Source organism: Lepidochelys olivacea (assembly GCF_965140295.1).
Source record: "Lepidochelys olivacea isolate rLepOli2 genome assembly, chromosome: 10".
Taxonomy (NCBI): domain Eukaryota; kingdom Metazoa; phylum Chordata; order Testudines; family Cheloniidae; genus Lepidochelys; species Lepidochelys olivacea.
In genome coordinates, this window is record NC_140420.1 from 60,205,416 (window position 1) to 60,222,472 (window position 17,057).

General features: G+C 45.5%; 1 protein-coding gene across 1 annotated transcript in view; it reads left to right on the forward strand.

Annotated features, from left to right (window-relative positions):
* Positions 1-17,057, forward strand: part of NEDD4 (NEDD4 E3 ubiquitin protein ligase) — a 129,918-nt gene that overhangs the window by 13,745 nt on the left and 99,116 nt on the right. Inside the window, exon 2 of the mRNA XM_084640581.1 lies at positions 14,579-14,652. Coding sequence (XP_084496707.1) covers positions 14,579-14,652 — 74 coding nt within the window. The remainder of the gene's footprint in view (positions 1-14,578; positions 14,653-17,057) is intronic.

The following is a 17,057-nucleotide window of genomic DNA, read 5'->3' on the forward strand; positions in this document are numbered from 1 at the left end:
TTTTAAAACCCATCTTTAATGTCAAACATTATACCCATTTTACTACTTAGACATGTCTAGAAAACAATGATGGTATATATGCTGTGACATTTAAATGCCTGTCAGGGTTTATAACTATCAATACACTGTAGTCATCACTACAAAGGTAGTAGTTACGGGTTCAGTTTCTCTCAGTAGCTATTGATGAAGAATGCACACTAATGTGGATAGCAAATTCCAACTCTGCTACAGAATACTGTTGAATCAAGATGGGCCAAAGAGCACTTACAGTGACATGGAGTCTTCATAGTCACTGGAATAGCTAATGGTATTTTTGTAGAGCAGTGGTTCTCAGCCTTTCTAGACTACCGAAGCCCTTTCAGAAATCTGATTTGTCTTGCATACCCCAAGTTTAACCTCACTTAAAAACTACTTGCCTACAAAATCAGACATAAAAATACAGAAGTGTCACAGCACATTATTACTGAAAAATTGCTTACTTTCTCATTTTGTCTGTATGAAATTTTAGTTTGTATTGACTTAGCCTGTTGTAAAACTAGGTAAATACCTGCATGAGTTGATGTACCTGCCGAGGTACACATACTCCTCATTGAGAACCCACTGTTCTACAGCTTTGCTAAGAGTAGACTTGACTTAACTTATTATTCACCAATTCCATTTTCTACTTGGGGGATTTAATATCTCTGACCCTTCCAGTGATTGTCCTCAAAATATATTCAGCTTGATAGTCAGCATATCTTGTGTGCCAGTTGCTGCCTGGATTTGAGGAGCATTCTCAAATATTATGTTCTGCATAGCAAATGCCTTCTGCTTAATTGAATGCTTAATTCGATAAATTCCTCTTGCTGCTTTAGTCAAAACAGTACAATAGCTCTCTAACAGATATCAGGAATAAATACGCTGTGACTGGTGCTGAAAGATGCGTTACTGGTTTTTTTTCCTCCCATGCTACTGCTCTCTGACTCTTTCTCTTCTGAAAGTTAATAGCTGAAAATAATCTTTATCTGTATTGCAAAATACTTCCGATACCTGCCAACACTAATTGCTGTCACTACAGGTACTGCAAGAATGTTCAGTGTCTGAAACGAGACCTGTATCAGCATTTGTTTTACGAGTTTAGACCTGGGTGCTACTAAACTTCCAACATGAAGCATGGCATCTTCATGACTATCATGTTTTGGTGGTGAGCCATTAACTCACATATTGTACAGCTTCTAATTGTTGAGTTAGTCACATGACCTGGTAAAATTTGAAAGTTGTGTTTACTTCTATCCACATATAAGCTATTCCCTTTACTAGTATAGCTGACTGTTTAGAATTGCCTTTGTTGACCAGTTAGAGGTCTCTAGCATCTGATCAACAAGCATCCCATACAATGTTCAGCTGTTTCATGGTATAAAGGTAGTCAGTATTCTGATAAGCTGAGCTAGTAGCTTCATCTGTAGTTAAGGTTGCCTAACGCTTCTTATCATAAGTTTTTCATTTGCTTATAATGCTGCCCAGCTTTAACTGTGTAGGCTGATATCTTCCATGTTTGCTGTCAGCCTCAGGATGAACTTGTTTTAGAAAGGTTTCAGAGCAGCAGCCGTGTTAGTCTGTATCTGTAAAAACAAAAGGAGTACTTGTGGCACCTTAGAGACTAACACATTTATTAGAGCATAAGCTTTTGTGAGCTACAGCTCACTTCAGCTGTAGCTCACAAAAGCTTATGCTCTAATAAATGTGTTAGTCTCTAAGGTGCCACAAGTACTCCTTTTGTTTTAGAAAGCTTTAGTTAAAACAGCTCAGTAGTTTTGAAGTATGAAAAAAACCTGTCAGTACTTGATTTGTTAAAACCATTTTTAATGTGGGTTTTGCCAACAGACTGAAAGTAGTTGAGGTGTGGAATATTTATTTTAAGTTGGTAGAAGTATATTATAAGCATAATAGCAAAGTAAGCCTTCTCCAAATAGCATTCTATATTAGTCCTATTTTTTGTGTGTAGATCAGTTTATGCTGACTCTTGGATTTGCATGGTTTCTAAAGATAGGAAATTCAAATTTATTTTGTGAAGAGTGCCAAATTCCTTTCACACTCATGGTCTATGGATCTGTATATACACTTAGGTCCTAATACCAACCTCAGTGAAATCCAACCCATACAAATGAGAAATGGTGCTTTGCAGTGTCTGCCAACTGTCTGACAGAAGCTTGGAGCTTGCACAGCTCAGCACCAGTTCTTCTCTGCATTGCTAATGCATGATTCTGCAGTATTTGCACAACCTAAGGGAGTACTGCTACAGTTGGGATCACAACGAGGATGACGCAGAGATATTTCAGCACAGTAACTGGATGCTGATGGACAGGTGAAATACAATGCTGGGTTGCTGAACACATTCACAAAGCAGTTCCACATGGTGGAGCACCATTTCTGGGCCCAAGAAAGGAGAATTGAGTTCTGGGATTGCATTGTAACGCAAGTTTGGGATGATGAGCAGTGGCTGCAGGAGTGTGAAAGTCCACGTTCCTGGGGCTATGTACCAAGCTTCCCCCAGCCCTCCAGTGCAGGATCATCAGAATTGAGAGCAGCATTTCCAATGGAGAAGCATGTGGCGATTGCACTCTGGAAGCTTGCAACATTGGATTGCGACTGGTCAGTGGCCCGTCACTTTGGAATTGGAAAATCTGCAGTGGGGGCCATTCTGATTCATGTGTGTGAGGCCACTAATTGTCTCCAGTTATGCAGGACTATGATTCTTGGCGATGTACAGGAAACAGTGGATGGATTTGCAGCAGTGGAGTTCCTGGACTGTGGTGGGGCAATAGAGAGGACGGATCCCTATTTTGCCTGCATTGCCACAATAGAAAGGGCTACTTTACTGTGGTTCTGCAAGTGCTAAAAGATCACAGGAAGTGCTTCTCTGATTTCAGTGCAGTCTGATCAGAGAAGGTGCATGATGCTTGCATCTTTAAGAACACACGACTGTTCAGAAAGTTGCCAGTTGGCACAGTCTTTCCTCGCCACTGGATTACTACTGGTGATACTGAAATGCCAGTAGTGATTCTGGGGGACCCAGCCTACCTCTTGCTCCCCTGGCTCATGAAGCTGTTTTCTGGCCATCTTAACAGGCACCAAAGAATGATTTAGCTACTGGCTCAGCAAGTGTAGAATAACAGTTGAATGTACTTTTGGTAGATGGAGGAATGCTGGAGTTTTTTATTCACTAGATTTGATCCCTGTGAGGAAAAACATCCCACTGCTTGTAGTTGCATGTTGTATACTGCTTAATATCTGATTGGCAAAGGAGGGAAGCTGCTCCAGGGTGGAGGGTGAGGTTGACCTGCTGTGTGCTGAATTGGAACAGCCGGAGGGCCATTAGAAGCAGGGCCGGTGCAAGGATGTTTTGCACCCTAGGTGAAACTTCCACCGTGTGCTTGCCGGCTCAGGGAGCCGTGCGGCAGCTCCCTGCCCCCCCCCCCCTTCTTCCCCTCAGCCTGGGGAGCCATGCGGCAGCTCCCCACCCCAGCTCACCTCTGCTCCGCCTCCTCCCTGAGCACGCCGCCACTATTCCACTTCTCCCGCCTCCCAGGCTTGTGGCACCAATCAGCTGTTTGGCGCCGCAAGCCTGGGAGGGAGAGAAGCAGAGTAGGGCGGCGTGCTCAGGGGAGGAGGCGGAGCAGAGGTGAGCTGGGGTGGGGAGCGGTTCCCCTGCGTGCTGCACCCCCCTACCTCAGCTCACCTCCGCTCCACCACCTCCCCAGAGTGCACTTTTGGCCACCCCCAACCACTTGGCACCCTAGGCGGCCACCTACTTTGCCTAGTGGTTGCACCAGTCCCGATTAGAAGAGCCAACCGTGGAGCTCTGTGGCTGAGGGAGGCTTTAAAAGAGCACTTTACTAGTCAGCCACAGTAGAGTTCTGTTTTTTCTGTGAAATAGTGACGTTACGTTCTATATGATTTTATGAAAATATGCTAATGAGTGTGAATATAATGTAACTGTAATATCTTTCATGCAAAAGGTCTCTTGTAAGGTATCATTACAAAGCTTATACTCTACTGAGTGTGGTCATCCTATTTGTATGAATGTATCATTCTTGTATTGGAAACTAGAGTTATGAAATATAACTCTGAGATCTTATTGTAATTATGCAAAGTGTGGGCCATTAATGGTGGCTTGGAATCTTGATGGCTCCCATTAACAAGGACAATTGGTTGTATATGGCTCTGTTTACTTGTAAGTCTTCTTGTATATGTGTGTGCTGGCAATTGGTAATGAAGTCTTACAGTGGCATGTGATCATGTCACCTGAACTGGAATCCATCTTTAACCTGGTGCTTTTCCATTTAGAAGGAGGGGTGTGAACCCAGAAGGGACAAAGGATTACCACTTTGTGCAAAAGATATATAAGGGGGTGGAACAGAACAAAGGGGGCTACAGTCATGAGAAATCCCCTAGCTACCACCTGAGCTGGAAAAAGGACTGTATTGGGGAAAGGATTGGGCCCAGATTAGGAAGGCATTCAGTCTGTGAAAAAAGCCTATTGAAACATCTCTGAGGGTGAGATTTATCTGTATTCAGTTTTCTTACTGTATTAGGCTTAGACTTGCATGTTTTGTTTTATTTTGCTTGGTAATTCACTTTGTTCTGTCTGTTATTACTTGGAACCACTTAAATCCTACTTTTTATTTAATAAAATCACTTTTTACTTATTTAACCCAGAGTATATATTAATACCGGGGGGGGGGGGGAACAGCTATGCATATCTCTCTATCAATTTATGAGTTTACCCTGTATAAGCTTTATACAGGGTAAAACAGATTTATTTGGGGTTCGGACCTCATTGAGAGTCAGGTATCTGAGTGCTGGAGACAGGAGCACTTAGGCTGTTTTCAGTTAAGCCTGCAGCTTGTGCGGGATATGGTTCAGACTTGGATCTGTGTTTGCAGCAGGCAAGCATGTCTGGCTCAAACAAGGCAAGGCACTGAAGTCCCAAGCTGGCAGGGAAAACCGGCTCCAAGGTAGTCTAGGCAGGTCAGGTGTCAGTCCCAAAGGGGTTTCTGTGATCCAACCCATCACCAGTGTGTTTTGTGTATTTTAGATTTTATGTTGGTAATAGGGTGACCATATTTCTCGAAGGGAAAATGGGGACACCATGTGGGGCTAGGTCAGGTCTGGCTCCAGCTGCATGTGGGGCTGGGGTCACTGTTCACCAGAGACCTGCCTGTCCCCCCCACGTGTGGGGCTGGGGCTGATGTTGCTGGCGTTGCCCCCCTGCATGGGGCTGGCATCGATGCACACGCCCCCACCACATTCCTCTGCACTGTACTGTTTTGACAAAAGTGGGTCTTTGTCCCATTTGCTCTTGCGCAAATGGGACAAATGCTGACTTTTGCGCGCCCCCCCCCCCCAAAAAAAAAAAAAAAGTCAGGATAGGGCTTAAAGGACTGTCCTGGCCAAAATGGGACTTGCGGTCACCCGAGTTGGTAGGGTCTTTGCCTGCTGCTGAGTTCCATAATGCTTGAAGTACATTCATAAATATCACTGGGCCTTTGCCTTCTGCTTTTCCACAACTCCTGGTGTGAACTCATAAAAATACTTAGGCTTTCTAAAAATAGAACTTCAGTTTTGTTAACTGCTGTTTGGCATACAATAAAATCCAAATAAAAACAAACAAGGTTAAAAGCTTTTGCCAACAATCCTGAGTGAAAAAGAAATAAACAGTAAACATTTTATGCCCGTGTATGTAAGCTGTAGTCCAATGAAGTTCATTGTGGCTGTATACACACCAACCTGTGATATTTTTTTTTTCCACAGGTCTGGATGTGTGTAGCTAAGGTTCTTATCCCACTGTGTGGTGGTAGAGGTAAGGATAGACGCCACAGTGCCATGTGGAATGCTGGGGGTGCAAAGAGCAGTAGCCAAGGAGTTCTCAATGACTGCAAAGGTTGCTGAGTGTGATCTTTGGGCTATAGGCCAGCCATGCTCAGCAACTCTTGTGTGTTGCCTGAGCAACCCCATTATGTCATGGTGCATTTCCCACTCTCAGTGCAGCAGCCACTGTAGAATACAAAAGAGGAGGAAAGACTGAGGATAAAGGGTCCTCTAAGATCTTTGATCATGGTCCAAGACAACTGTGGCTTGAAGGAGCTCACAGAATATCGCCTTCCTAGTCCTCTTCTTTGTCATTCTGATCAGGGTCAGACATTCAGCAGTTGTAGAGCAGGGGGAGACCCCTCAAGGCCACAGTGCCAGGGGCTGCTGATAAAAACATACACTGTTAGATTTACAGTCACAACAGAAAGGGGGGAAGTCTCTCAACTCCCTTTACGTGACTCTCCCAAATACCCTTAATAAGAAATGCTTATTGACCCTGTAGCTTTGGAGCACCTTGCTACAGACTTCTCTAAAGCTCAAAACCATGGTGAATGTGGCCTGGCAGGGGGGAATAATGTCACATGTTCCTATATGGTTTGGCCCCCTCTCTCGGTACAGGGAAATGACAGTAAATATATTGGCACTGTTCTCACAAGCAATGATTTTTGGCTGATATCTCTCACTTGAGGGTGACAGAGGCACAAAGCCCAGCTGTCCTAAAGCTGCCCTGCCCCCATTCAATCCCCCTATTCCCTGCCCCCTGACTACCACCCCAAACTCCCCTGCCCTCTATCCAGCCTCCCTGCCCGCTTACCGCGCTGCCTGGAGCACCAGTGGCTGGCAGCGCTATAGCCGTGCTGTCCAGAGCACCAGGACAGGCAGCCATGCCACCCAGCTGGAGCCAGTCACACTACCGCGTAGCACAGAGCACCAGGTCAGGCTGCTGCTCTGCAGCTGCGCTGCCCGGCAGGAGCTCGCAGCCCCACCATTCAGAGCATTGCGCCGGCGGTGCAGTGAGCTGAGGCTGCTGGGAAGGGGGAACAGCAGGGGAGGGACTGGGAGCTAGCCTCCTGGGCCAGGAGCTCAGAGGCTGGGCAGGAGGGTCCTGTGGGCCAGATGTGGCCCATGGGCCATAGTTTGCCCACCTCTGTGATAAACAGCATACTTCTCATGGGCCCCTGCATAGCACAGCAAGCCAAAGAAATGAAAAGTGGAGGCTGATTCTACCTCCGTTTGTTGTACTTACACCCAAGCACATGATGCTCACCTAATGTGGATTGTGTAACAAGACTGCCGTACAACTCTTTTTAGAATGTATTCTCTAACCTTTTATTTTCTCACTTTTTATCCCAGTAAAACAATTAAAAATCAATCAGTTTGTCTTAACTTGTGAAGAGGCCAAGTGCCATTTTTATATGGGGACAAAGGTCCTGGGAAGAATGGAGGGGGGAGAAGGTTTGAGGGAAAGGAAAACAAATAAACAAAACAAAACACACTGCAAAGATTAGTTCATGTACACACTTATCCAAGCTTCCTCCCCCTTTGTCAGAGAGCTCATCTGTGCTTTCCTGGCAGGACTGGCTAGACTCCTCTGGAGTTTCAAATAGTTCTAGGCTCTCAGCGTTTTTTGAGTCCACTGTCCTCTCCTCCCTGCCATGAACAGCAAGGAGGAGGGTTGTTGTTATAGGCATCAACTAGGGATTTAAATATTGTTTTAAAAGTTCATCGGTTAAACAATTAAAATGATATCGTTTAACCGGTTAACAGATTTAAATGGAAAGAGGTTGGGGCTGCTCTGGCCAGCAGACGCAGGCTGGGGGCCACTCCTGAGGTCGGCTTGTAGACGCGGGCCACCAAGGGTTGGGGGTTAACAGTTAGGCTGCGTTAACTGATAAGAGTAATGCTTACCGGTTAACCGCTGACTGCTTTACATCCCTAATATCAACAGTCATCTGCAGGGTACCAATGGGGTGACTGCTAAGATTGGCATGCAGTTCATAGTGAAAGCAGCAGGTCTGCAGTACAGCATCAGGTCTTGTGTTGCTCTCTCTTGCTTTGTGGTATGCTTAGCATAGTTCCTTCACTTTCATGCTGCATTGCTGCTGATCCCTGTCATGCCCCATTGCCAGCATCCCCCTGCTCAATCTACTCCTAAAGTTGTTGTTTCTGTGAGTGAGCCACAGCTGTACTTGCACAGCCTCTTCTTCGCACAGGCCAAGGAGATCCTGTGCTACTTCCCTCTTCCAAGCTGGAATACATCTAACAGCTCTCTCTGTGCATGTAGTTGGCATGGTCAGTTGAGCAATTGGATACAAACAGAGGTGAACTGGTGGTTCTGCTCACCAAGGTGGACAATAAGGAAAAGGTATTTCAAATATACGTGGGGGGGAGCTGAAAGGAGGTCCTGATAGGAGAACAGGCATCCAGCCTCTGTGACTCCAGGGCAGTGGAGATTGTGACTGGAATTATCACTGCAGGGAGAGAGGAATTGTGGAATTCATGCCGGAGGACTGTTAGTCAACATCACTAATGCAGTGTCTACTCATGCTGTGTTGACCTCACTAGGATGACCATGGCTCTGTGCTGCTCTGAGATGTGGTGCTACTGCTTCACTGTAACTGGCCGCTTACCAGGTGGGAGACCAATTTAAGTGCAGCCACATGTATAACTAAGTTGATGCAAGTAGATTTGTGTTGACCTAACTTAGTAGTGTTGACCTGGCCTTTGATCCTACCACATCATGGACTTCTTCTCTCCCACTCCTTTCCACTATTAAAGATTTTCAGAAGAGGTTGGTCTTGGATGAAACCATCATGGACAACTGACTTGTCGAGACTAATACAGTGTAGTTGTAGCCATGTCTGTCCCAGGATTTTAAAGAGACAAGGTGGGTGAGGTACTATCTTTTTTGAGCCTATTTTTGTGGGTGAGAAAGAGAAGCTTTTGAGCCACATGGAGCTCTTCTTCAGGTCTGGGGTCACAGTTGGTGCAATAAAAGATATTACCTTGCTGTTAGCCGACGGCCAAGGATGTTTGGTGAGGTGCCAGCTATGCCCGTTTATACCATCCGTGACTTTAACCGCTAGGATGCACTGTCCCTTCGCGGCGGGCAGCCCGGGCTAGGCTGACGGATGCCCCAAGGTCCTAACCACCCGTGACTTTAACTGCTAGAGCTCAGAGCTCCTTCGCAGCGGGCAGTCAATACTGACTGACAGGTGCCCCAATGGCAGCACTAAGAGCCTCTCCACACCCGTGACTTTAACTGCTAGAGCTCAGAGCTCCTTCGCAGCGGGCAGCCAGGATTGACTGACAGGTGCCCCAAGAGTTTGCCCCGTGGAGGCGGCACAACTCAACGCTAGGCTCTTAGTACTCTCACCTAATGGCCAGGCTTTAGAGCCAAAACGGCTGAGGTTCTTTAATTGTGTTGGCTGCTTTACAGTAAACCAGAGAAAACAAGTCAGGCTTATGCATAAATGGTTACCAAAAATTTATTAAGCTAGATTCTAATCATGTGGTTACAAAATTGCTAGTGCCTACTTATTTAAATGTAGAGATGTTACACACACAAACAAGTTACAAAACTGAAGCCACAATCCCAAAGAAAGAAAACAAAGTATAGAGCTCTATTTCAAAATATGTGTACACTAAAGATAGGAGATCAGGTGTGGGTGCTTCTTACCCTCCTTGCATCTCTCGATTCCAGCGGTGCCAAGCCAGGATCGGTCACTCAATTCCGCGGAAAGACGAATAAGGGACAAGGCGTAGGGACCCTCTTAGCTGCAGAAGCCTTGGGAGGCTGTCACTTATCTGACCAGCAGATAGATAGTGAAAAGCACTCAAAAATCATGGTGCTGTAGGTCCCCTACTTATACCTCTGTACTCCTTTATTCTCTTTCTCCTTTCTTATGCCAAATTGAGGCTGGTCTGTCGGGGTGACGCCAGCTTTCGCAAGAGTAGTTTACACTTGCAAAGGAGAGAAACAATAAGTGTCGACGACTGGACATTTCTTTTATCAGGGTAAATATTTTCCCAACTAGGATGTTGGTGTGTGTGCATCACGCTATTTAGTAGGGGCTAAGAGCCATGTCTGTCACAGGGCCTCTGCCTGCTGTGAGTTTAATCGTTGTATCTGTTCCCAGAGGCACATTGTAGCAGCACACCTGTGCTTTCACAGCTTCAAAGGCTGTGCTGGAATATATGTTAAGTGCCCTGTTCCTGCTTCCTCCTGTGTTTCCAGCAATGCTGGTCTGAGAGGGGGGGGGCTGGCTGTCTGGCTACACTTGCCCACGTTGTGACCAATACAGAACTCTACCTGTGGCCAACAGATCTGCTTTTGAAGAATGTGGGTGTTTATTACTGCCTAATCCTCCAGTTTTAACAGTGCAGATATGGTGTTACTATGCCTTTTTTTAAGATTAAACTGTATGTACTGTATATAAATTTTGGCTTTTGGGACAGAATCCATAAAGCCCCTTAAGCTCATAATGTCCATTGAAATCAATGGACATTAGGAACCTGAATACAAATTAGGAGCCTAAATTCCCTTTGTGGATTTTATGTTTGGCACCCACGTTTTTATGTAACCAAACTTCATTTTAACCACACAAAGTAGCAGACTACAATAGGTCTCCAGTTTTGAAAATGCTGTCACAGGTTGTGCCTTTCAAAAGTTCTTTGGTCTACAGAATCTTCTGAGACTGCATCTTCACCCAGTGTTAAAATTAAGACTGGTAATGTGCAGGCCTAGTCATTCAGGTGAATAAAAAATACTTGAACTACTTAAAAAAATTTCAGTGCAAGCTTTATCTCCTTTTCTGAGAAGCTGTGTATATGCTGGAATTTGTTGAATTTCATCTCTGTTAAGCCTATCAAATTATTGCATAAACTCAGACTTGTCTTGGGTTGTTATATGCATGATGTGAAATGCCATTCATTCTTTAATTCTTGTATTGAAGCTTTATTGATAAAGAGTACATTGTTCATACCAACAGTCTAGTATATTCAGACTGCTGTACTTAGCTTTGTATATTTACTAGGTTAATCTAGTATTAGGTCATGAGCTTTTGACTGATTACACTCTGCTGCTTTTTTTTTTTAAAGACTCCCTCATTGAACTATTCAACAAACTATCAAGTCTAATACCTGGTAGTTCTGTTTTTATGATGATAGAAATGAGTTAAGCGCCAAAATCTATTGTAGCTAATATGTTTAACAGACTTGGGGGTGAGGCAAAAAATAGCATAATATAGTTGCAGCTTTGCAAAGAGGGTCCCAAGCCTAGTGAGGGGTTTGTTTTGGTGGCTCCTGAAATGGGGGAGGGCAAAAGGACAGCATAGACTGGGTCCTGCAAGATTTCTAGTCTCCAGCCGGACTTCTGGGGTAGGCTTGAGATCTCACAAGATTTGGCACCATAAGATCTTGAGGGATTTCGCATGAGATTTAGATCCATGATAAGAGTCGTGTTCAGAGCCACTTCCTGTTTGCTGATTTCCAATAGTTTATCCACCCTCCCTCTCTTATCTAGGTCACTGTGGATTGTGATTGTTGCCTGCTTTGGGGCTGGAAAGGAATTTTTCACTATACCAGTAGATTGGCCAATGCTGGTTGGGTTTCTTACCTGCCTTGTAGCAGAACCTCAGGGTGGGGTTTTGGGCTACCGAAGGGCTGGAATTCTCCCCCTCCCAGAGGTCACAGTTTAGACCATTGAGTCATTTAATTGTCACAACTTTTGGCAGGTGCCCATTGCAGGAACTTACTGGTTTAGGCTCCAGATCCAAAAAGGCAACGTAGTGGGCATCTCCTTTCAAAATGGGGGCATTGTGACTAACCCCCTAGGAACAAATGCAAACCAGGGGGTGGGGTACTAGCATAAGGGACCACCTCACCAATGCACTTGATGGCAGTGCTGGCTGGGGCAGGGGGTCTATGTCCCCTCTTGCCTCAACCCCTGAAAGAGGCAGGGATGCTAGTGGGCGAGTGGAGGCACCCAGAGACCCTCCTAGTGTGATGATTGGCTGCCCCTGCAGAGGGAACCCTCGGGAATTGGCAAAGGATCAGTGAGGTGGGAGTGACTGGTGGGCTGTCCCCCAGCAGGAACCATGGATGTAATTTGACTAATAAAAGTTGTGGCCTGGTTAAAACCCACACCACATGTCCTTGCCCTCTTCCCTGTGCTGAGCACACCAAACTACCATTTGAGCATTATCTCTTCAAGGTTATTAGCCCAAAGTGACTTTCTAAACATTGTAAAGTTGGGAATGGGGGGAATCTCTTGTTCCCCAATCTGAGGTTGTGGGAAGGAAATTTTTTTTTGCACTCCATCATGGCAAATCCCAAAGGGCCATAGCTCCCTTACAGATTGAGCATCACCTGGATCAATTTCTAGCTAGGTCCTTAAAGTGAATATCGATCCACACTATTTTATGGTCATCATTGGCAATCTTATACCACCAAAGCTTTTGGCCACCACGTGATTGCTAGCCATGTAGCAGCATCCCCCTGCCTGAGCCTGGCTGCCCAGGTCAGGGGCCAAGTGAGCTGGAGTCCGCTCCCTCTTGCATGTTTCCAGCTTGTTTGGCCCGGGTCTGCAGAGGCAGAGTGTGGGGGCACCACCACCACCTTTGCAGCCACGCTCTTTCAGGGAGCTGCTGCACCACATAGAGCAGAGACCCAGGGTGGCCACTTTAGCTGCATGAGAAGCAGGTCCAGCCCGCCCGGGCACGGCTGCCAGGTAGAGCAGCCAAACGTGCCGGGAGGGTGTGGCGTAGCGGGAGAAGGATGGAATCCCCTTCCCCCACACTCAGGTAACATTGGGTGGGGAGAGTGGCAGCGGACCTGGGCTGGGTGCAGGATGGGGGTAATGTTGCTGGGCAGAGGAGACATATGGGGCAATCACGTGTTCTCCCCTTTAGATTGTCTCTCGCACACACCCACATGGGGAGGCATGAGTTATCTGTGGGTCCAGCAGAGAAGTCTCAAACTACTGGTCACTTACAAAGCTATTATCAAAGCAGGGAATTGTTAATCCTTCTCCTTCCAAAATGGCATTGGAACAGTTCTAGCATTCCTAATTGTGTTGGTTTCCGAGGTCATCCCAAGAGGTCTAATCTATTAAACTTGATAAGGCATCCTATGCTATGATATACAGAGCCTTACAGCATGCCAACTTTGTTCTGAATATATAGCTCCTAAATTATGCTGTTATTGTTCTACCCTGAATAATGAGCAATCCTTTCCACCCCCGCTGAAGGAACACCTAGAATTTAACAAACCAAACTGTAGTGATACTAAGGTCTAGTCTGCACTAAAAAATGGTTTGCTGGTATAGACTCAACTTACATCAGTAAGAGTGCTTTTGCCAGTATATAGTTTATACCAGTCCCCCTGAATGAAATAAGCTATCCTGGCAAAAGCACTCAGATCTGTTTAACTGTCTACATTAAGGCTTTTGCCAGTACACAAATGTAATTTTTTTTTTAAAATCACACCCCTAACTGATATTACTGGCAAAAGTTCCTAGTCTAGATCTGGCTTTGCTCTCTGTTAATCGTCTTTAGGTTATTAGTGTGCCCTTGTTGCCAAGAAGGCCAATGGCATTTTGGGATGTATAAGTAGGGGCATAGCGAGCAGATCGAGGGACGTGATCGTTTCCCTCTATTCGACATTGGTGAGGCCTCATCTGGAGTACTGTGTCCAGTTTTGGGCCCCACACTACAAGAAGGATGTGGATAAATTGGAGAGAGTCCAGCGAAGGGCAACAAAAATGATTAGGGGTCTAGAACACATGACTTATGAGGAGAGGCTGAGGGAGCTGGGATTGTTTAGTCTGCAGAAGAGAAGAATGAGGGGGGATTTGATAGCTGCTTTCAACTACCTGAAAGGGGGTTCCAAAGAGGATGGCTCTAGACTGTTCTCAATGGTAGCAGATGACAGAACGAGGAGTAATGGTCTCAAGTTGCAGTGGGGGAGGTTTAGATTGGATATTAGGAAAAACTTTTTCACTAAGAGGGTGGTGAAACACTGGAATGCGTTACCTAGGGAGGTGGTAGAATCTCCTTCCTTAGAGGTTTTTAAGGTCAGGCTTGACAAAGCCCTGGCTGGGATGATTTAACTGGGAATTGGTCCTGCTTTGAGCAGGGGGTTGGACTAGATGACCTTCTGGGGTCCCTTCCAACCCTGATATTCTATGATTCTATGATACCTACCACTTGAAGTAATATGTTTCCCATAAGAGAGCGTTTTGCAGAGGTAATGTTGAGGTTTTTATATACAAATGAAAAACCCGTTCGCAGCGTATAACAATCCTTTATTCTTTCGGTTGTCCTCTGTCTCTGGGAATTTCCTTCCTTACTGACTGATTCATCCTGTTGAGCAGACTCTTCATTCTTTTGGTCTTCCAGGAAAGAAATGTGTAATCTGGAGGACATATCATGATAACTTTGGGATATTGGCAATTCAAGTTAACTAAGCTCTGTTTTTAGCATGGTTTGAATCAGTGGTGGTAGTATTTAATAAGGGATGCAAGTAAAACAAATCTGCTACTGAAATTCAGGATGATTTCCATCAAAATATAGTATCTGGATTAGACTAGCTTTCAGTCTGAAATCAGTTATGCCAAAGGTTCGTTTGTTTTGTTTGTTTTTAAACTATGGTAAAATAAAGTTTAAATTGAGGTTGGGATGGACTCTAACTATAAATAGGGTGAAAACTTTATTTTATGTTTCAGGAAAACACACGAATTGTGAGGGTGAAGATCATAGCTGGAATTGGTCTGGCCAAAAAGGATATCTTAGGAGCCAGGTAAGGGTATATGCTTGGTCTGGAGAAGCAGAGTTGATGGTACATCATTTTCTTCACAGAAATCTAATATTGGATAATACTCTGTTTACTATCCCAACTAGTACCAATGTACCTTCAAGACCTGTTAAACTTCCTTGTGCCAAAAAAAAAAATTAAAATATGCTAATTATCCAGTCTCTGCCCCTTTCTAATAAGGCTGTCAAACTGAAGACTCCTTGCAGTCTTGCCCAAGAGTCTACTTGGTCAGGTGTCATATGCATATTTTTCTGCAGGTAAGGTTGTAGCTAAATCACAATAGCTCAAAATATTAGCTGTGAATGCTGTAATCACTGTTCTTATCTGTGCCTTAGCAGCTGGGAGTAGCACCTGCATTGAATGTTGGTAGGAGCTAGACCAGTGGTCTCCAACCTTTTTACGCCCAAGATTACTTTTTTGAATTTAAGGACAACCCAGGATCTACGCTGCTCCACTCACTCAATCATCCCTTAGTCACTCACCCTCACTCACTTTCACCAGGCTGGGGTAGGAGGTTGGGCTTTGGGAGAGGGTGTGGGCTCTGGTTGGGGCTGAGGGGTTTGCAGGGTGGGAGGGGGCTCTGGGCTGAGCCTGGGGCAGGGGTTTGGGGTGCAGGAGGAGATGAGGAGTGCAAGCTCTTGGAGGGATTTTGGGTGCAGGAGGGGGCTCCGGGCTAGGGCAGAGCATTGGAGTGCAGGAAGGGATTGGGGTGCTGGCTCTGGGAGGGGGCTCAGGGCTGGGGGTTGGGGTGCAGCCTTCCACCAGGCAGCACTTAATTCCAGCAGCTCCTGGTTGGCGGTGCAGCATGGCTGCTGCTAAGACAGGCTCCGTGCCTCCTCTCACCCCTCCCCTCTCGGGAATAGCGTTGGGCAGGCTTTGGGAACAGCGTTGGGCCGGGGCAGGCAGGCAGCCTGTCTTAGCAGTAGCCCTACTGTGCTGCTGGAGATCACTATTGACTGGGAGATCCTCTAGGATCGACTAGTCAATCACAATCAAGCAGTTGGTGACCGTTGAGCTAGAATATGGCACACAATCCACCAGCTCAATAGATGTGGGTGACTGTAGAAGGGAGAAGCACTCAGCTAACACAGCTATCAAACTAGCAGTCTGTATAGGGCAGGGGATGATCAGACTGACTTAAAACATTTTCAGTGGGTGAGGACCAGACTGTCTACTAATGCAGTAGTTCTCAACCAGGGGTCTGGAGCCCCCTGGGGGCTGCGAGCAGGTTTCGGGGGACCACTAAGCAGGGCCAGCATTAGACTCGCTGGTGCCCCAGGGTAGAAGGCCAAAGCCCCACTGCATGGGGCTCAAGCCTGGGGTGGGGAGGCCCTGAGCTCTGCCACCCAGGGCTGAAGCTGAAGCCTGAGCAATGTAGCTTTGCAGGGGCCCCTGAAGCATGGGGTCCCAGACAACTGCCCTGCTTGCCGGCCCCTAATGCTGGCCCTGGCTCTTCTATGCAGAAAACTAGTTATTGTGTCACAGGTGGCCATGGAGTTTTTATAGCATGTTGCAGGAGGGGGGAGAGCTCAGAAAGAAAAAGGTTGAGAACCCCTGTACTAATGGAAATAATTAGCAGGGATCCCCTGTAGGGTTGGAGACTGGTGCTACATAACTCTTAGTAAAATTAGCCTTTCCTGTGGCACAGTTCGAAGTTTAGGAAGGCCCACTCAACACAGATAGCTATGTTTAGTATTAATATCCTTGCCCGTTGCTCAGGCACGTGTATAGTAACACCATGATTCTAACACTGGCTTTACGGAAGATACCACAATGTGTAATGGTATTTCTCTGACATTAAACTGAAGTCAGAGTATTGTAAAGTTGTCAGACAATCTCTTTACCTTTTTACTTCTCTGTATATAACCATAGTTAACCTCAAATATGGTGGTGGCAATACTTCAAAAATAAATAGCTTTCTGTATTACAATTTAAATATTCATTTGGAAATCATCATCTTTTGTTGTAATGCCAAAACTGTTCTTATGCCAAAACTTTTTATACTTAATAAATCTGAACAAAACTCCTTGAGCATTCACCCAGCACGAAGAAACCAGTTTAAAATAGCATTGCATTTTGGCTTTGTATAACAGACTAGTTCAGTCCTTGTTCAAGGTAGTTGAATTAAAATGGCTCTTGTACAAGTCTAAAGCTCTTGTACAAGTCTAAAGCTTATTTTTTACTATTTCTCCTTCGAGCAGACAAAAGTGCATTTGTCCAAAGAGCTGTTATACGTTAACTAGCCTTAGTTCAGATCTCTCTCAGCTTGTGAAACAGCCTCTTGATTCTCTCAATGACACAGGGACTCAGCACACTCTCACGTAGGTGGAAGATGTAAAAGGAAGCCTGCTGAAAAGCCAGACCTGTGAGCTCAGAATGTTAATCTGACT